Below are 21,102 nucleotides of genomic sequence, written 5' to 3'. Positions count from 1 at the left end.
GGCCTGGACACACTTCCTTCCCCACCCCTAGTCCAGGGAGACAAATGCACATTCACGATTTCACTTGTATTTGTTGTGGGGTGGCTGCTGCAGGTGGATGGTACTGTGTTTTCTAGATCTTCATGTGCAGTCATGGTCATCCAAGAGGCTGGCAACTCCCACTCAGGGAGTCAGAACCAGGGATGAAAGGCTGGGGGTGAGAGCAGGAAGGAAGAGAAGGAACGAGGTTCTGGAGGCTCAGGGAAGGGAGCTGTGACTTTCACAAATTGCAGCCTAGGTACCAGACCCTCCCTGGAGGGAGGCCCAGCTGCCAGCTGGCGTTAACTGATGGTTTCTAGATCTGGCTTTGCCATCAGCCAGCCTGTGACCTCTGGTGGGGCCCTTGGTTTCCCAAGCTGCAAAATGTAGGAGTTGTCCACACAAGGTGAATGGAGCTTTCAATTCCTCTACAGGGTCCTGTATTACTAACACACAAAGCAGGCTGCCTATATCCTGATGGATGAACCGGGAGCCAGAACCAGGACAGAAGATGGCGACTCTGAAAGAGCCTCCAGCATTCTCTCCAGCCCCCCACCTAGGTCCTTGCTCAGCTAGCTGGCATCCTTCTATTCATGCAAGCCATGGGCAGCCTCCTGCTGCAGGGCAGAAAGCAGACCACACTGTCTTGGCCAATGTGTGGCCCCTTGATTAACCTAGCCTTTCTAGATTCCTTTGCCCCATCAAAGCAGCAATAAACCTCCTTCTCCCATCTGCTCGGTCTAACGTGGTGGGATTCTGAGCAGGTGGAATCTGACCCCCAAGGGTGGGCAGGACAGAAAGTGTATGAAGGGCCTCATTCCCAAGACAGAAAGAAAATGGGAGGAGTAGGAGCGAATGAGCAAGAAATACTGTCAGAGTGACTGCTAGCTGCCACATACCCAGGACAACTTGAACGAACACAGCTAGAGAGCACGAGGCGGGAGACAGAGAACAGCCCAGCACAGCTAGGCCTTAAACCTGGACCAGCCTTGGTGGTCACGTAGCATTCCCTGATGAGGGACTTGCGACGACAGGGATGCTCCCAGGTTTGGCTGTTCCCTGTGGTCCCTACCTCCAGAAGGCACAGAATGAAGGAAGACTTACACAGCACAGTTAATAAAAGGGATGGGAATAAGAAAGAGGCGTGCCCTTCCTCCCCCTTCCTGTCCTCCCACCCGGAGAATCTCAAGCTGTGCTCCTTGGTAGGGACATGGCACCCAAATGAGCAAAGGACACTGTGTCAGGAGGCAACTGAAGCCACAACATAGACACAGCACTTCTCCTGGGAGTCTACTTTATCCCCTGGTAAGTGATATTAAACATGCTTACACATGAAGAAGCAAATGCTAAATCCAAATAATTCTTAGAAGAAAATATAAGACTTCAAAATATGTTATGCCTGCCCTGGAAGGCCCCAAGCCTTGGATCTGGGAAGCCAGCACTGCTCTGGGGAAACTAAAGCAGATGGGAGAAAGTGGGAAAGAAAAAAACTGTGGCTAGGTAATGACCTTAAACCCCCAGGAAAAGAAAGCAATGAGCTCCGCGATATGCGTTTTTGGCCCAGTGAGAATGGGCCTCAGGAATTAGCATACCAGGCACAGCTCCGGCCTGCTGGCTCGGGCTCAGCTGCCCTGACAGCAGCACTCCGCGCCAAGGCCGAGCCCGATGCCAGGCTGCAGGGCACGAGGGGAATACCAACTCCCTTGCACACAACCCACTTAACAGCCGGACAACCGCCACCAGCCAACCTGAGTGTGGCTGCTGAGGTCTGAGCCAGGAGGCGGGGCGGGAAGGAAAGCTGACAAATCCTGGGACAGAATCCAGACACCCTACAGACACCTCAAAGCCACAAGCTACCAGGCGTGGGACCTGGGACCAGCATAGGTTGGCGAGGGGGGGGGGTTGCCTGCAGCCATACAGGCAAGGGTAGGGAGCAGAGAGCCAGGAAATTGAGAACAAGGGGAAAAGAAACACCCATATAGAGAAGAGAGGAGGAAAAAGATCAAACAATGCGGAGGGCGGGGCGGCAGGGACCCAGAGATGGAAAGAGGCGACAGAAACTTGTAATGAAGAGTGAACAAAACAGGAGAGAGGACAGAGACTCAAAGGGAAGGACAGGAGAGACATAAGCAGACATCCAGAAGGGGGGGCACACAGAAAGACCCCCCAAAAGACTGGGGGACACTTAGGTGCATATACACCACTCACCAAGCCTGGCACCTTCCAGGATTTTTTGAACCAGGCTATTTAGGGATGAGAGCAAACTGGAAGATTCAGTTCCACAGTTCACACACGTATAAACTGAAGCCCAGAGCAGGCAGCGACTTGCCAAAGGTCCCACAGATATTAGCTATCAGAGTCTGGACTCAAGGCCGAGCCCCACGACCTGCAGTCCTACAAGTCCCACTACACTCCTGAGTTCTTAAGGGTCAGAGCAAATCATCCTGCGCACTGGGGCTGACTCCCACGCCCAGGACTTTGTACAGGGGCATCCTCTCAACAACCTAGGGATCCTCACCCAAGAAAGAGCCACGGAAGAATGCATGCACCACTTCTCCCCCTCAGCTTCTTCTTCTGGGAATGCTCCAAACAATTCTGCCCAGATGAAAAGTAACAGTAAAATGGGATCTCACATTTACATTCTAGAAAAAACTTTCATTTGCTGGGACCTAGAAAGAAAGCAGAATATGTACTACTATCCCATTTGACAGATAAGTAAACAGATCTGTCCAAGGACATATGGCTCGTAAGTAGCAGAACGGACCCTTCAACTCTGGCCTCTGCCATTATTCGGCACACCTTCAAAGAAAGACACTTCACACTAGAACACTGTCTTCCCTTGCCCTAGAATGTCCCCTGTTGCCTTTACTCGCCCTTTATTTTTTTTTAAGTTTATTTATTTATCTTGAGAAGCCAGGGAGGGGCAGAGAGGGAGAGCGAGAGAATCCCTGGCAGGCTCTACACTGTCAGCACTGTCAGCGGGACTCAAACCCATGAACCATGAGATCGTGACCTGAGCCAAAGTCTGAGGTTTAACTGACTGAGCCACCAAGGCCCCTTTCACAGGCCCTTTAAGGGAGAAAAGCAGCGCGGGCTGCTCACTCAAGATGTTCCTGTCACCTCCTCCCAAGCCCTGGCATCCTCATTCTAGCCTCCAGCCCTTTGCTGGCAGGGCAGGAAGCACAGCTGGAAAGGATGAGAGATGGGGACCCTAGGGAGAGCCTATATGAGGGGAGGCGCACTCTGGCTGACCACCTGCTATTTAACAGCCACTAGGATAAAAAGCGAGCAGATGCTGGCTCCGTTCCACCTGCTCACTCCTCTGCAGACAGCAAGAAAAAGCGTTCCTGAGAGCACTTCTGCCCATCCCCGGAGCATCTCATTCAGACCCATAAAAGCACACTGAATGCACTTAGGACACAGCGACAGCTTTCATCACTGGGTCCCGGGGCTAATGCCGTGGGCTCCCCTAATAGTTACGGGGCATGTTCCGAAGGCCAGGAGCAGGTGTGGCTGAGCAAGAGGGCAAACCCATCACCCCTGGGGAGCTTCTGATACAACGGTGATCCATGAGAACTACTACGCCCCCACCCTGGTGCCTCCATGGACTAGAGCCCCGAGTTCTGTCCCTTGGGCTGCCCTGGGAAGATTTCAGTTAACACCCTACCTGTGATTTCAAACTTGGACCCAGATACCCCTGCTTCCAACACAATCCATTAGAGCTCCATAATCTATCTACTTATCTAAACTATTTTAAAAGCTATTTAACATTTCCGTTTATACTTCCTCGTAGAGGAATGAATTGAGTGGCAACTACACAAAACAGTCTATCCTTTTGTCTTAAGGTTACCTCTTTAGGCTCTAAGATGCCTCCCTAGATTTTCATTTTAGCACATTAAAAGTCACAGGATTATTTCTCCCACTGGCACTTTTATGGACTCCAAACATCATGTCTCCAAACGAGTCCTGAATTCTGATGTTCTTAGTCTGTCTTCACACGCTAACCCTGGCCCCATTTAGTCCGGCCTGTGCACAGAGCTGAGCAGGACTGTGGTCTCCACACCCATTGGCAGATGACCCCACGCCGTCCTCGGGGCCCGTGCCACAGGGAGCTGCCTGCAGCAAAAGCCAGGGCGCTTTAAAGACCTAGTACTCAAAGTCTTTGCCCCAACTTGGAACTCTCCCTTCTCTGTGAAGCTTTCTCAATGTTTACTGGCAGAATAAAGTGAAACCCCTCTCATATACAGCCTCCGTTCACTGCACTTCTCACATGGATTATAATCACCTGGTTCGATGTCCGCTTCCCCCTTGAACACTGAGCTCCTGAGAGCACTACGGTCCATCTGTGTACATCAAGGCACATAGTAAGTGCTTGGGAATGTTGCAGGGGAATGCAGCAACTAAATCAAAGCTCCTCTGCCCATTTCTGCCATCTACAAGCCCAAGAACTTCCCGTGATAAGGCTCCGTTGGCTTGGCAGAACTGGTATCATCATCAGATATGGAGATTCCAAAGTGTCCTGTCCCCTCTAATACTGACGAAGGCTATGTACCAGTCACTTACCACACTCTCAGTAAAATGTGGGAGATTGAGATATACCTACAAGACAAGAACACTTTTAGGGGTGCCTGGGTGGCTCAGTCTATTAAGCCTCCGACTTCAGCTCAGGTCATGATCTTGCAGTTCATGAGTTTGAGCTCCATGTCGGACACTGTGCTGACAGCTCAGAGCCTGGAGCCTGCTTCAGATTCTGTGTCTCCCTCTCTCTCTCTGCCCCTCCCCTGCTTGTGCTCTCTCTCTCTCAAAAATAAATTTAAAAAACATAAAAAAAAAAAGAACACTTTTAGACCAACTATGAAATAGAATTAACCAATGGCCAAGATCTTAGCAAATGTCTGGGAAGTAGTCTCTTCCAGTAGGTTGATGTCTGATAAATCAGGAGGTGTGAAACCAGCTAGGAGCCTGAAGCCATGCACATACACCCCTACAGCAAACATCACTGGCTAAGACTTCTTCTCCTGGTCTCATTCAGTGCTTTGTCAGAATCTAAATCTCCTTCAACTCTCTTCAACACGGGCAAGACAGACTTGGGGCCATCAACATATTAATCAGTTGTGTCCCAGAAGTTCATTCGCAAAACAGCTGGTTGGCTCAGTTGGTTAAGTGTCTGACTCTTGGTTTTGGCTCCTGGTTTGTGAGATCAAGCCCCACGTGGGGCTCTGTGCTAACAGCACAGAGTCTGCTTGGATTCTCTCTCACACCCTCTCTCTTTAAATAAAAATTAATAAACTTCAGAAAAATAAAAACCCAGAAATTTATTTTTATCTTTTTTAATGTTTACTGATTTTTGAGAGACAGAGAGCCAGAGCATGAGCAGAGGAGGGGCAGAGAGAGAGAAGCAGACACAGAATCTGAAGCAGGCTCCAGGCTCTAAGTTGTCAGCACAGAACCCAACACGGGGCTCGAACTCATGAACCGCGAGACCATGACCTGAGCCAAAGTCAGATGCTTAATGGACTGAGCCACCCAGGCACCCCAAAAAACCAGAAATTTAGAATTCAGATTGAAGAGGAAAAAGACTATACCGCAGTGCAGCCCTAAAATTCATTTAACCCACAGGGTGGTAGCCAGGCTGTGCCTCAGGCAAGAACAGCCACAGCAAAAGTGAAGGCCCCTTTTGTAGGCCATCCAGGAAAAGAACTGCCTCTTTTCCCAGCAAAGCCCCATCTCTTCCCCATACTTGCAAGAGTGCAATATTCCCTTTTTCCCAGGCTCACACTCCCAATAAGCCTAAGTCCAGGTGAGAAGAGGCTGGACACAGTGACTCTGGAAACTCTTCCTGTCCTCAGTCACAAGGGCATGTAAATGCTGGTATCTGGGCCAAGTGCAACATAGAGGTTTGCATATGATAGCAGTTCAAACATGCAAAGGATAAACCTGCTCTTAGTTACCTTTCCTTCTAAGTTCCTTCACTAAGTGCCTTTAATGCATTTATGCCAATCTAGGCCAAATTGGGAGCTAATTATACAACAAGGGGAGGGGTGTCAGGGTGTGTGTGCATTGCATGTGCAATCCACTGACCACAGAGAGAAGTGAAAATTATTCCTAATGACTGAAAAGAAAGAGAAGCTGAGTATACCCTCGACTCAAACTCCCACACTTGGAAGAATCAGAAGAATTCCATCAAGGGCCCCCTTCCCCATACTAAGAAGGAGCGCCCCTTCCTACAGACTCCCTCCTGGGGGCTGGTGTTTGATCCTGCCGCCTTAACACTGACAAGAAAGTCTCTGGGAGGAGGGAGGTCAGCAAGGAGGAGAAAGGGAAGGAGAAGGAGCTGGGAGCCCTGGCAGGCAGTGGCAGGCAGGGAGATACAGGTCAGAAGAGAGCGATGGAAGGACAAAGCCCCCTGTCCAGGACTGACAAGTCTGATGAAGCCACCTCAGAAGGCAAGGCAGCTGATTCCACCACCTTTGCCCCGAGGGCAGTGCAGACCTCCATTAATGCCCTAAGCTGGGGATGACGTCCAAGGTCTTGCTGTAGATGCCCCTCAAGAGCAAGCCCACTGGGTGCCTCTGAAAAGAACCTTGTCTCTCTGGCAATCCCCTCTCTCACCCACTGAGAAGAAAAAAGTCACACAGGACAAGAGAGTAAAAAGGGAGGAAGAGTGCTGGGGCTGGAAAGAGCAGGTGGGAGAGCCAGAACCGCCCTCCAGTCCACAGGTGACCCTGAAGCAGGGTTAGCGAGGCTTTTCTGCAGCAACCTCTGGTAGCACAGCCTCTCTCCCAGAGGTTAATCAGAGACAGCTCCCCCCTAACCCACTCTCCAAATCGCCCAAGGATGCCCTGCCCTCCAGCCACCACGCCCCATGTCCCCAGGACATACCCACAGTCTACCCAGCAGATGGTGCCTTGTCCTTTTACTGCCTGGGCCACAGTAGACAATAACCTGAGATGACTTTCCGCTGCAGCCTCTGTAAAAAAATAAAAAATTAAACATCTGTGCCCAAGTGCCTGAGGGCTACCCCTGCCATCTTCCTTTAGGGGCAAGGAAGGATGGAGAGCCATCCTAGAGGTGAGGTCCTGAGCACCAGCTAAAATACTGACCCTGAATCAGTAGTTTGGGGAGAACTCTTCTCAGAAACCCTGCTCCTGCCAGCCTCTGGACTCCTCCCCACAGACACTGAGACCCCAAACTCACCCCTCCGATAATGCCACATCTCACACCTGACTCTCCCAAGAATCTCTCAGTCAGATCCTCAACTCTAGGTAGAATATCTAACTCACTGCTTTTCCGGGACAAACTGAAAATTCGACAACCAAACCATTACAATTCTATAACTAATGTAGGGAACAAGGTTGCCAATTCCACACTCGTCTGTCCTAGAGCCCAACCTGTGAGCTGACAAGAGCAGGGACCAGATCCTTCCTTTGCTTGTGCATCACATCTTCATCTTGGCAGGGGCTCAGTACAATCTGGTGGTTAAATGAGGTTTATATGGGACACTGGTCCCAGATGGACCAATGTCAAGTGTACCCAAGTCACATTTCACAGCCTGTTTCCCCAGAAACGACAGAAGGGCCAGCCCTGGCAGTACCTCGCGAGTCAGCAGCAAAAACATGGACTACACCTTGGTGCAAGGTAGGATGAACACAAGAAAGGAAGTTTCTCGTTTGTCCAGATACCTGGACGAAGCACTGGGAACTACTGCAGGAGGCTGGGTGCTTGGGATGGAGCACCAACTCAGGATTGTGGCCAGGATTTCAAGGCTGCCAGCTTGCAAGGGTATGTTGCAGAGTGGCTGTGGCCAGTGTGTCCCCTTCCCCCTCGTACCCTGTGAGCTCACTTAAAGGGCCCACCATACAGACACTGGTAGCAAGAGCAGGTCTGCTGCCTCCCTCACCAAAAACTGTAAGATATATTCCAAAGCTGAGCAAAACTGATATCTGAATTATTCGCCTCCACAGATGTCCTTTTCTAGTGTGGATGATGGTAGCTGTTTGTGAGTACAAAGTGTGCTGAGCCTCTCATGCAAGTGAACAAAAGGAATCTTTTTAGGAGGCACAGGGAGCCACCCCAGGAGGCACTCCCAGGAGCCCCCACAGGCACATGTGGCGGAGGGAGCATGGCAGAGTTGGGAAAGGCCATGGCCCCACCACTCATCCAGGCTCAAGGGCTCAGCCCGGGCTTGGCGAGGCAGGGGAAAGGGACGCACCGCTTGGGAGGGCAGGAGTGGAGAAAACCCAGTTATTGCACTGCTTCAAAAACCCACTGCAGGTCATGTGTGTCGCAGCGGGCCTGGGCAAGGAGGCAGGAAGGTAAAGTAGTCACCTGGGTCCTGCTGCCCCAGCAGTCGGAGGCAGAGAGGGGCCTGGTCAGCAGAAAGCACCAGAAGCCACCGTGCCCACAAATGAGACAAGCGTTGGCTGACGGCAGAAGAGAAAATAAGAGCAGTCTGGGCCCTGCCTCCTGCCCCACAAGCCCCTATCAAGAGACCCTCCCTTCCCCCTCGCTAACTTACCGTAACCATTTCGTGATCTCGGAGCCCTTCCTCACTGCAGGACTAATACACTTCCCCCTACCCTCCAGCCGAGAAAGCACAGAGGACCAGCTCCACCGTCTACCGGCTGCTAGACCTCAGTTAATCAGCTATTCGCCCTTGGCTTCGATTTCCTCACTCGTACACGGGACGGTATCTGACTACTTGCACCGCCTGCCTCACGGAAGCAAAGGAGCAAACAGAAGTGCGTCGCAGAAGGTCCTCGAGGTCCTTGTCAGATGATGAGCTTATGTGACAGAACCTACCCAGAGAAGGAACTGCCTGTGTTCCTGAACTGGCAGCTGGCCAGCTCCACGAGCATCCAAGGGGAGGAGGCATGCTTACTCAGGGCCTATACCCCAGGCCTCAGGGGCAATTCTGCTTCTCCCTTGCCTCGATTTCCCCCCTACTCCTGACAGCAGAGATGCCAGACACATTCTGGGCTCCTGACAACAACCTCAGGAAGTGTGTGCCAGGCCCTCAAAAGGGCAAGAAGTAGCATGTGCCAGGGTGCTTAGAGGATGCAGGCTTCAGGAGAGACACACGTCCAAAACATCCATCAGCCCCTAGTGCCAATGAGTGTCGAGGATGAGCTGCCAGGGAGAACTGTGCCCGGAACCGGCCAAGCCACTGCCTGCTGCTTCTCCAGGGCACAGAAAACTTGGCATCCTTAGGAGCAGTGGAAACACTTAACTCTGCTGGAATAACACCAAGAGTCAGATGTTCAAAGTCGTAGCCAAGAGCTGAGCAAACCTCTCTCCATCCACTATGCCCTTGCCAGCCTCAAGGTCAGAAGCAGCAAGCCACAGTCCCCCACCCCGCCCCACTGAAACTGCTCTACTGGAGCCCACTGCAAACTCAGTCTCATGTTCTGACCCCAAAGCGGGACAGATGGGGGCCAGGCAGGGCCAGGGCTGCCAGCCTGGGTGCGTGCTCCCGAGCCTGGGACCAGTTCAGCTGGTGACAGGCCGACCCAGCCAGCTAATCAACAGCTCTGGCAAAGCATGTCCCAGGATGGCCAGCCCATGCTTGTCCAGGAAGCCAGAACATCCATCCCCACTGACAGCCATCCTCCATCTCCCTTCACATATATCCTCTCCCTCCTGAGGGTAGTAAGGGCTCCAGAGGCTCTTCCCAAAAAAGACTGATTACAGGGAACTGAAACAACCTCGCAGGATCCAAAAGAGACAGAACTAACACCCCTCTGTGCCTCTGCCTCATCTTGTGGGGAAAGCAGACAAGCCCGATGACCCTTGGACCCTCCCTGAGTGGTGTCTGGTTCTGAGGTCTCTGCCTCCCACCTGCACCCTGAACCAAAACCATCCCATCCTGATGGATGACCCCCAAGGCCAGGTTGGGCACTCACCAGATTTGGAGTAAAGCACCAGCACATTATTCCGGGTCCTGAGAAGTTTTTTCAAGTCCTTGGGGTCAGAAATTCTCTCGATGAGTGAGGAGACCTTTGTGCAGGACAGCCATGTCGGCAGGACCACCTGGGGATCAAGAAGCCAAGGACCGTGAGCCCCAGCTTCCCACCAAGCCAGAGGAAGAATGGTGCCCGCACAGTGCTGCCTAGAACACATTTTACCTCAGAGGGATAAGGGCACACCGACCCTTCTCAGGACACTACATCAACCTTGCCACCTCATCCCTTCTCCAAATCACTGTCTCTCCCCCAAGACGCTTCCCAGCCCCTTCCCAGTTTCTAACTCCCCCTTCCTCTTCAGGTGCTTTGTCAAGCTGTACGGGCTGCATACTACACAAGCATGTCGCATGGGTGTACTTTCCACCCACTCCATCAAGACCTCGCTGGGAGGTGGACGTCTGTACTCTGCACTGCACCCCAACACCATACACCAGGGCAATGTGAAAAAGCCACCCACCTAGAAGTATGGATGCACAAATCCACAGAGAAGTAACATCACTTCTCATATTTAGGATGGGAATGGAAGGTTTTCAGCTTTTCCCACTCAGCCAATGATTTCAGGAGGCCAGCCAATAAGAAACAAGCCAATTCTTCCCAGAAAACCCTGAGAGCTGGAGGCACCAGGCACCTCTGCAGGCACAAGGAGGGGTGGCCAGAAGCAGGCTGGGGGAGGTGTGCTAAGTCCGAATAAGGAACAGCATACAGCAGGTCCCCTCACCCAGCCTACACAGCTGGCCTCTTGCCTAGCTGGCAGAAAACCCGGGGCTGCTATATGGAGAGACTGTGTAAGAAAAGTTCTGCTGGGAGATACCAGGCAGGGAGCAGAAGTATGGCCCTGAGAGAGAACAAGGGGATTTAAGGGAAAGTCTATGAACTGAACCTTGAGATCACCCATCCTCCAGCCCCTACTCCCCCCACATCTTCCTTCCCTTTTCCAGAATACTGCCAGGCCTATTCCCCTAGGCAGGACATCACAGAATGTTTCTCTGAGGAAACTGGAAAGTACAAGTAAAGATGGTGATCTGGAGATCCTCCAGTGAAACAACTGAGTTCCCACTGAAATACCCACTGTGAGATCCTTCCAGTAAACAAGTGGCCTCACCTCTTCCCTACACTCACAGAGTCTCCAATGCCCATGCCACTGCCTTTCTATTCAATACAGATAACCCAAGTTTACTAGATATTGAGGAAAGCCCTCAACACAAAAGGCAGGGATGAAAGCAAACTAAAGATGACACTTAAAAGAAAAGAAAAAGAACAGAAGAAAACAGCAAAACTATAATTATTCTCAGAAATGAAATGCTGCATCCATAAAACAAGAATTGAATGCTATGAAAAAAGAACAAAGAGAATCAGGAAAAACTCCTGGAAAAAAAAGCTCTCACAGATAAAAAAAAAAAAAAATTGCAATAGAGTTGAAAGAATTAAAAAAAAACTTCTAAAAAATAAAACACAAAAATAAAAAATGAAGAAAAGATAAGAAAAATAAGATGGATCCATTAAGTGCAAGTACCAAATTAAACTACAGTAAAACCTTGGATTGTGAGTACTTGTTCTGCAAATGTTCCACCAAGGCTAGCAAATGTTTCTAATAAATTTTAACTGATAAATAGCAATATCTTACAATACAAGTAGTTTATGATGCCAAACATCACAGGACCACAACTGAGCCAATGGTTCTTCTCTCTCTCTCTCTCTTGCTCTCTCTTGCTGCAGGATTGTCGGTGACCAGCTCCCATGCTCAGATGCTTGGTCTCAGGCTGTGGTGTTTAGCAGAAATCAATGATTTTTCAGAACACTAGAAGGTGCCCACAACTGGCACTAGTTTATTTTTTGTCACTTCAAAGCACCTACGGACAGTCCTTTGCTTTTCCAGAGTAAGTTTAGGAATGCTTTGCTTCATTCTAGGTCAGGCTGCCTGCAGATATGGACTCCTTTCCCTTGCTGCCTTACTGCCAGTTACATTAAATACAGTATATGACAAGAATTTATTAACACCACACCATAGTCAACATCTGTGTGAGGGTATACAGTGGCCCCCATGCAGAAAAAGATTCCATGGAGCCAATGAATAGCAGTGATTCCATTAGTGATAGTGAAAGTCATCCTACACAATAACCTTCTTCTCTCTTGTCTCCCTCACACCAGTAACAAAGGCTTCAAAGTTTAAGTGCAGGTTAATTTATTTTTCTTTATATTTTGTATTTTCTTTATTATTTGGTATTATATTACAGAATTATAATCATTTTTATATTAATATTTTTGAGTTGTGGGATGAATCGTGAGTTTCCATTATTTCTTTTTTTTTACTTTTTAATGTTTATTTATTTTTGAGAGGCATAGAAAGAGCATGAGTAGGGAGGGGCAGAGAGAGAGGAAGAAGACACAGACTCTGAAGCAGGCTCCAGGCTCTGAGCTGTGAGCAGAGAGCCCAATGTGGGGCTCAAACCCACCAACTGTGAGATCATGACCTGAGATGAAGTCCGAGGCTTAACCGACTGAGCCACCCAGGAGCCCCTCCATTATTTCTTATAATATACAAGTGCTCTGGATTACAAGCATGTTTCCAGAATGAATTATGTTCACCAAACCAACATTTTACTGTAACTCCAGAAAAAGAAGGAAACAGAGTAAAAGAAATTGTCTAAAAAAATCATTCAAGAAAATATCCCAGAAATGAAGAATATAAGTTTCCAGTTAAGAGAGCCCACACAATGAGTAAAAAAGAAACTCCTCATCAAAGTACATCACTGAAAACTTTCAGAAAACTGCCGAAAAAGAGGAGATTCTGAAAGTTTCAAAGAAAAAAAAAATCCCAGCACATACAAAAGATCAGGAGTCAGAATTGGCATAAGGCTGCTTATCAGCACACTAGAGGATAACAAAGCCTTGCCTTCATGACTCTCATGCAACATAATCTCCAACTGGAATTTTACACCCAGCCAAACTATGCCAGTTGTGGGTACAGACTTACTTAGACTTAAGATCCACCAATATACACACCCTTTCTCAGAAAGCTACTAGAATTCATGCTCTACCAAAACAACAAGTAAGTAAAAAATGAAAAAAAAAAAACCCATGGAACCTAGGAAACAAAGGTTCCCGCACACAGAGGCAAGGAAAATGACCATGTTGATGGTGAAGAGGAGTCCAGGACAAATACCCTGTAGTCTATAATGCAACCAGCCCATAATGGTGCAAAGACAAAGAGTTATGGATGAATGAGACAACTGTAGATTATCTGATTTGCTTGATTATACTGATCAGTTAAATATTCTGACCAAAGTTACATCGTTAAGAAGTAACAGGACCAGAACCTGAACCTAGTCTCTCTATTTAACCTGATACCCTGTCAATCCACTGCTTTTTTGCAGCCAGAAGTCTTGAGCTGCCTCTGAGCTCTACCACTTTAGCTAAGATGTTTAGCCAACATCGCTCAACCTTCTACAGCTTAGTGCCTTCGATCTGACATGGAGATAATGATACCTCCCTAGTGGGACTGCTGTGCGGATGAAATGGGGTAACTTACTGAACATGCTTTATAAATCATAAAGCACTCCAATAGTATCAGTTACCATAATATATAATACAAATTTCCATCTCAGCAGAATAGAAGATAGGAATGTGGCCATAATCTAATGTTTCTAAATATAATCTGCCATTGGCATTCAAAGGTTTCTTTGCCCTAGGGTAAAACTATCCAGGAGGAAGAGTTGAGGAATTATTCCACCCTCATTCTGTCCTGCCAGAACTGTGTATAATGACTAAGGGCTGAATGCCCTTACATAGCCCACCTTGAGAGCTCATCAAAAAGGTCATTCCATTATATTATTACATGTTATTCTACTGCTCCCAGGGAGCTAATGGACTTCAGACTAAAAAGTCCATAGCTCAATGCACATAATCAAAGGGGCGGGGGGGAAAGAATCTTTTGGAATAACACATTGATGCTGCTCTGTGTTTAATCCTTAGATAATATGATCAGTCAGGAAACACAACCACCCTTGCCCAGTGCCTCAGCACTTTGATCTGTAGACCAGCCCTCCTGAGACTGGCAGGCAGGCACCTGCACTTCTGGAACTGGTGAGAAGGAAAGGGGAAAGGAGAGAGGATGGGTCCAGTGCCCACTTGCCAAGGCAGTACAGTGGCATGCAGATGGGCCACAGTGACAGCCAAGTGTCTACAGAAGAAGCCTCAAGAATCAAGTCTTATGGCTTACCCATAACTTCCTTTCTAAAAAGAAACCCAGTGAACCCCTCAGATTATCTAACCAACAGCCACCCTCAAAGTAGAACCACTTTCCAGCCAGCTACCAAAGCCTCTAATCCAACGTTCACCCTCACACAGCAGGGAGCTTAAGCTCAATAAGAAATATACTGAGCAAATTGACATTACTTCAACACTGTCACCCAGTAAGATGCCAGGACTTAAACTGGGCACTGCCCACAGCCATCCTGGTTGAGAACTCTCTCTGGAGGTGTCTCCTCCCCACCTCCTCCAATCCCTACTCCACTCCTAGACTAAGAGCTCCAGAAGGCTGGGCCCAGCACAGTGCCTGGCCCCTTGAAAGCCCCCAAGAAATGCCTGCCCCTCATCATAAACATGACAAATCACATTGGTTACCACACTCCTGACCTCTACAGAGGTAACACATTTGGAAGATGTTATAAAGGGAACCCATGGTAGCTCTTGGGAGACCTGGAAGGGGCCACCAAAAGCAGACAAACCACAACACAGTGAAGGTCTGGGAGAGAGTTCGTGGGGCCATGTCCCACCTTAAGAAAGCCTGGCTCTCTTCATCTGGCCATGACCTGAGACCGGGCAGCCATGACGGAGGTTGGAGGTGGACCAGCTAGGCAGCTGTCCAAGAGGAGAGAAATTTGGGAACAAGAGAGGAAAAACAGCCAGGATGCCCAGATCCAAGGAACCAGAAGATTTTCTTGCTAAGAGCTAAGATGCCAGGCTTAGCGTCTCTGAGAGGGGGAGGATAAAAGGCCTCAGGGTGCCTGGCTTCGGATGGACCATCACCTCAGCTCACAACCACGGGGCAGTCAGGACTGCCCTTGCCTCCGTCGCCAAGAGGCCTCTCCTCCAGCCACTTAACATTCTCCTGTCTCCTCCGCTTCCGTCTATTTTAACCTTTGCAGTGTGCACACTCCTTCCTTTCCTTAAGATGCAGCTCCAGTGAGCCTTGAATCGCCTTGCCAAGCGCCTTCCTGCAGACTACATAAGTCACAACCCACAAACCCTGATATCAACAATAATAACAACATTAGTGATGCACAAACCCTCTGCTTTGTCAAGCCCTCAGGAGGGAGAGGGCAGCGTGTGGGAAGCAGCCAGCTACCTTCCCAGCCAGCCATGGAACTGTCCCTGGGTGCGGCAGGCTCTTTACATTCTACGTCGCTGGCTTCAGATCTTTCTGCTCCCCAGTCCTCAGCTTTAACAGTATTTATACCAGGGCTAAGCTCCCCCCCAATGGCCTGGGCTGAGACCCATGAAATGACCCCCCTCCTGTGCAGGGCAGAACATTGCTGGGAGGGCCAGCTGCCTCTGTTTCTGCTGCTGGGGAAAGCAGGACACCTCCCCATGCCAGCATCCCTTGTCCAAATATGTACCCCCTCTTACACCATGCCCGTCCATCATAGTAACAGCGGCCTCCAATCTCCGCACCCCCCTACTTGGAGCGCAGCCCCTCTTTGGGACCCAGCATCAGCCCAGGCTGCTGGGTGCAGAAGCCCTCACCCCAACGCCAGCGTGGCTGGAGGCAACGGGTCCTCTCATCTTCCAGGCCCCCTGACTGCTTCCTGCCCATGTCAGGGCCGGCCTGCAGGCCCACTCTCACCTGCCCCCTTTGGGGGATCCCCACCCCTCAGCACAGAAAGGGCACTGCTTCTGGAGCCAAAGAGGCCTTGGGTCAAATCCAGGCATCATCATCGAGCACAACATGACCTCTCAGAGGGTCATTTCCCCACCTGTAAAGTGGAAATGATAACACTGATACCTCCTTTGTGGGCACAGCTGAGGATTAAATGAGGGGAGAGAAAGCACACAGAGAACCTAACATAATGCTTGGCACACAGAAGTACATAATAATCATAATTATCTTTATTAGCACTATTAGTGAGACAAATCACAGAGCAAGAACAACAGTGAAATGGGAACCACCCCTTCCTCTCCAGGGCCCTGGTCGCAATCAGGCAAAACAGCACGTCCAGGCAGGAAGGAGCGTGCACGTACACAACATTCAGGATATAATCTGAAACCTGCAATAATAACCCATCTGCATGGCACCCCAGAGCGAGGCCACACAGTACACATAGAATGCTCCTTCCAGATTCTGTGCATGTTTGCTCCTCACAAAACCTAACAAGTGGGTGCTAGCCTCATCTCCCAGAAGAGGAAACTGAGGCTCAGAGAGGTTAAATCGCTTACCAAGGTCACACAGCAGGTAAGCAGCAGAGCTAGGACTAGAGCTTGGGTCTCCCAGCTCTTGGATGGAGGTGGTCTATTTCTATCAACCCCACAAGTTCCTTGGACCCAAGCAGCAAAAGAGCACCTCCTTCCCAAGCAGGGCCTTTCAGAGCAGCCAGGAAAAGCTCCAAGGTTCCAGAATCCCACGGCAAGCAGGGATTTATAATCCTCTGCAGCGCCATGTTCTCAGGACCCTGGAGCAATCAGCCCAGATAGGTTGTTACTCAGAAATTGTGTATAAGAGTCTGAGCCCCTTTCCAGCTCCCTCTCTCCCTAACACGCAGCACACTTAAACTCTCTTACTTAACCTCACCTACCATCCCTACCAGACTAAGGAGATAAAGAGAGGTACAATTCTGGAAAATAATAGGGGGAACACTCCTCACCACACTATACCCTCTGCTTTAAAAAGCTCCAGATTTCTGGGGTGTGTGCCAGCACCCTCACGTTCTCTGTAGCCAGGGAGGCTGGCTGTCGTTATGGATTCGCTATTCAATGCGGATCATGGAGCCAGAGGTATTCCATTATGTAAAAGCAGCTTGCTAAGGGAGGAGGATTTGAAGACAGAAGTTTTAGCATTTAGGAAGAGGGGTGGAGGTGGGACTTGACCTTTTTTGCTCTGTCACCTGAAAAAAGATACCCTTCCTATGTTGGGAGCTGTGAAGAAACCAGTTTTAATTTAGTGTAACCCACATTTTGCTCAAAATAGTTTTCAAATGTCAGAATCTAAAAGTCTAGACTCTAAGAAGCTGGTGGTAAAGGGATCCAGGAAAAATGTTAAAAACAGATGACCTGAACCCAAGGTCAGAGAATTTGAGCTGACTGAGAATTTAGAGCTGGAGGTTTGGTGGAAAGAGCCAGAAACCCAAGTTTTACACTGGCTTCATCTATTGGTTGTATGACCTTGGACAAGTCTCTCTTCTCTAAGTCTCTGTAAAATGAAGGGACTTCACAACTGTGACATTTTGATAAATCTATCCAAAGTCCTTCACAATTGTGACATTTCGATAAATCTATATTCATTACCACTACCAGAGAAGTACTGCAAGATAATTATACCTTGTGACAGAAACTGCTGAGTTTCTCTGGAGGTGTGGCCACCCACATTAAAAGCCACTCGTCTGTGTCCCTTATAGCAAGTGTGGCTGTGCAACTAAACTCTGGCCCCTCAAATATAAGCAGAAGTGTTAGGAACTGTTCCTAATAGACCTCTGGGTCTTCTTAGTCCCCTCCTCCTCCTGCCGGATGGATTTTAAACAGGATGGCTGGAACGCAAGCAGCCACCTTAAGACAATGAGGAAAAAGGACTTGTTAAAGAGCTGTAGTGATAAGATAAAAGGTACTTGGCCTCAGAACACCTCTTCCGAGGCTTCAACATGAGTGAATTACAACGTGATTTCGGTAAGGTACTATCATTCTGGGTTTTCTGACCGGCATACAAATGGATCTTGAGTCTGTACTGGAATAAAAGCCTAAATTGGAAAGAAATGCTAACATTTGCTCCAGTTGGGATATTTCAAAGTGTCTAAGGCACTAAATCATGTATTATACTTCAGATAAATTGTAAGGAAGGAGACAGAGGGACTATCAAAGATTTGGTTTACTGTGTTCCTCCTGGTTACCCAAGTTTCACTACACCTGTTCTCATCAGGGATCTTGGTCACTTGGTGACAACTGCCCACAAATGAAAGGAAAATCAGCTAGCAGCTCTCCAGTTTCCCTCCAAGCTCAGCCCTTTACGACTGAGAGGACCACTGTAGGAGACCAGGAGGCCCTGCACTTCCCAGGCTTGAGCTGGGCTGGCTGGTTTCCTCAATACAGCATTCCTCACATGCCATCTTAGGCCTCGGGTAGCCCTCCAGAGCCAAGGACTCAAAACTCCTGAGGCTGCGCCACAGAGTCGGACCACCGGGCTGAGGGAACTCTAGACATTTACAAATCCACGTCCTCCGCTACCACTTCATCTCATAGCTTCAGTCATCAGAAAGCTCAAATTTCTCCCCCTCCCATGCCTATCAGCCTATTGCACTCTGAAGATGGCAAACACATTCCTTCTTAGGATCCTAGAGGTGAAATACCCCAGTTCCTCACATGTGCCCTCAGGTCCCTCACCATCCAGAATGATCTACCTTAGACACAGACATGCTCCTGATTCTCAAAGCTATCCCAATGCTGGCAGCAGGGTGTTAGAGATGAGAAAGAAAAGATGGGCTATGTCACTAGAATTTACTTGGGAAGATAATTATCTATGCTTTCATAATTCAAAATAGAGGAAATTAATCTCAACCCAGAATCTTACCTGGTGGGTCACAAATTAAAAAAAAACAAAAGAAACTGAGAAACATCATTAATGAATCTCTTAAAATGTGGCACCCAAATGTCACGAAGTGCTGGCAAAAGTACAATTCTTTTGGAAAGCCATTTGGCACAATTTATCAGTGTCTCAAAAGTATTTATGCTCCTTGACTTGGTAATTCCACTTTTGGGAATCTGTCCTGAGGAAATTAGCAGGGACAACTCACACGGTCCTACTCATAAGAGCCAAAAATTGTAAACAACCTAAATAGTCAAGAGCAGGGGAATGGTCATTTAGAGGAAACTATTCAACAGAATAATACAGCCATCTAGATGATGTTTTCAAAGACTGTGCAATGAAGAAATATTTGTTTTAATGTTAAGTTTCAAAAAAATATGGTATGATTACAACCATGCACAAAATTATGCTCAGAAAAAGACTGGAAGAAAAAATGCACCAAAGTAAAACTTCATCCTTAGATAGATGTCGTTCTTCCCCTTTGTCTGTTTTTCTCAGTCACCATAATAGGCATGTCCAATTTAAATCTTTAAAGAATAAAAAATATCACGACTTGGCCACCATCATGGAGATAATTCCCAATCTCAAAGTATCACCCCGCAAGCAACTATAACTTCATAAATGAGAAGCCTGGCAGAGACCTTCTTAACTAAGGGACCAGCGTTAGCACCACCAATAATGGGTAAAACTGACACTGTATGCCTCCGGATATAACGCACGGAACAGAAACATCATCAAAAACTCAGTTGAAGGACATTCTTCAAAGTTATCAAGGTCACAAAAGACAAAGACTAGGAAACTGGTCCAGATTAAGGGAGACTAAAGAGCTATGCCAATTAAATTCAACATGTCATTCTGAACTGGGTTCTGAGCCAAATGCCACATTCCTGATTCTGATCATTGTACTGTGGTTATGTAAGGGAATATCCTGGCCTTTTAGGAAATATTTAAGGGGCAAAGGAGCATCATGTCTGTGAACTTTATAAATGTTGAGGGAGAGTGTGATAAAATGTTAATATGTGTGGAATCTGGGTAAAGAGCAGATGGGAGTCCTTTGTATTCCTCTTGCAACTCCTCTGTAAGTCTGAAATTAGTTAGAAAAAAAAAACTTACCTAAAAAAAGACAAGAAAAGAAAGATACCCAGAACACAACCAAATACTGCCCCCCCCCCTCTCTGAAGCCCTCGGCCAGCGGCCGGTGCTCACCGTCTTGCCCAGGGAAGAGGAGCGCTCGTGTCCACCATACTCCTCACTTCCAGCTACCTGTCTGCCCCTCTGCTCACCTAACGCCACGTAGTTTTTTATAGGAACTATTATATGAAATCTGCAGAGCACTTTGCATGCAACACTTACCTAGAATGTCTTTGGTGAGAGACAGAGAAAGAGAAATTCAAAAGAACATTTATTTTGTAAATATGGATAATTTATGCCCCTTATTCAGGCAAATTTTAAGCCTCTGTCACCAACCACCATGGCTAACCAGCACTCTTCACCAGGAATGAAGACCTAACCTCAAACCAAGTTTGAGAATATCACCACTGGTACTTCCCAACATGCAATGTCAACCCTACAGCCTTGGAAATAAAAACAAGCACCAGGAGTCCCTGAAAGGGGTGTGTGGGGGTGTGTATGAGACAGACAGACAGACAGGGCCCGGCTGAGATGTGGACCCCAGACTAGCTGCAGCCGAGGAGCTAAATGTGCTTATTAAGAGAGAGAGAGATGGGAAGGCGCTTGGCAAGGAGAGAGCCCAAGAGAGAATTCTTCAGTTCCAAAATTTGGGGCCTAGGGATTAGCCCATGATAATGATAACAGCTCCGAGGACAGAGTGCTTACTGTGTGCATGCCTACCTAATTTAATTATCTCACAAGAGATTTCGGTAGGTACTTGTAGTACATCTATTTTATGGGTAAGGAAACTGAAACTAAGAGGAGCTAAGAAACTTGCTCAGCATCACACAGCAAGAAGGTGAGAGAGCTATGATTCAGACCCCCGTCTCACAGGTGCCCCAGGGAGAGCAAAGGCCACAGATCCCTGGAGCCATGCACGTCTCAATCGTCTGCTCTTCCAAATACAAAGCTGGCTGCATTTCTTATATTTTGCTTCCTTTAAAGACCATGCCTTACATGTGGCCTACACGGTACAGCTTTCCTCCCCTCTATTCCCCGCAACATGTGGCTGCCAGCAAGGGACAGTGCAGGGCAGGACAACTGATCCGAGAGCTTATAAAAACAGGTTTTCTTATCCCAAAATTGCAACTGCAGTGCATTTAACCAGGACTTAAGTATCTAAAGCTTTTAATGTTTTGAAAAACCTCTCCTAATGCCAAGAGG

At 48.2% G+C, this 21,102-nt stretch overlaps 1 protein-coding gene across 1 annotated transcript in view; it reads right to left on the bottom strand.

Annotated features, from left to right (window-relative positions):
- PDIA5 (protein disulfide isomerase family A member 5) overlaps positions 1-21,102 on the bottom strand; it is a 91,942-nt gene that overhangs the window by 61,700 nt on the left and 9,140 nt on the right. The window contains exons 2-3 of the mRNA XM_029939452.1: positions 9,921-10,047; positions 6,901-6,988 (exon numbers count right to left, since the gene is read on the bottom strand). Of these exons, the coding sequence (XP_029795312.1) occupies positions 6,901-6,988; positions 9,921-10,047 (215 nt within the window). The remainder of the gene's footprint in view (positions 1-6,900; positions 6,989-9,920; positions 10,048-21,102) is intronic.

Source organism: Suricata suricatta, chromosome 5 (assembly GCF_006229205.1).
Source record: "Suricata suricatta isolate VVHF042 chromosome 5, meerkat_22Aug2017_6uvM2_HiC, whole genome shotgun sequence".
Taxonomy (NCBI): domain Eukaryota; kingdom Metazoa; phylum Chordata; class Mammalia; order Carnivora; family Herpestidae; genus Suricata; species Suricata suricatta.
Note: the sequence above shows the minus strand (reverse complement) of the source record. Positions and strands in the feature narration are given on the sequence as shown.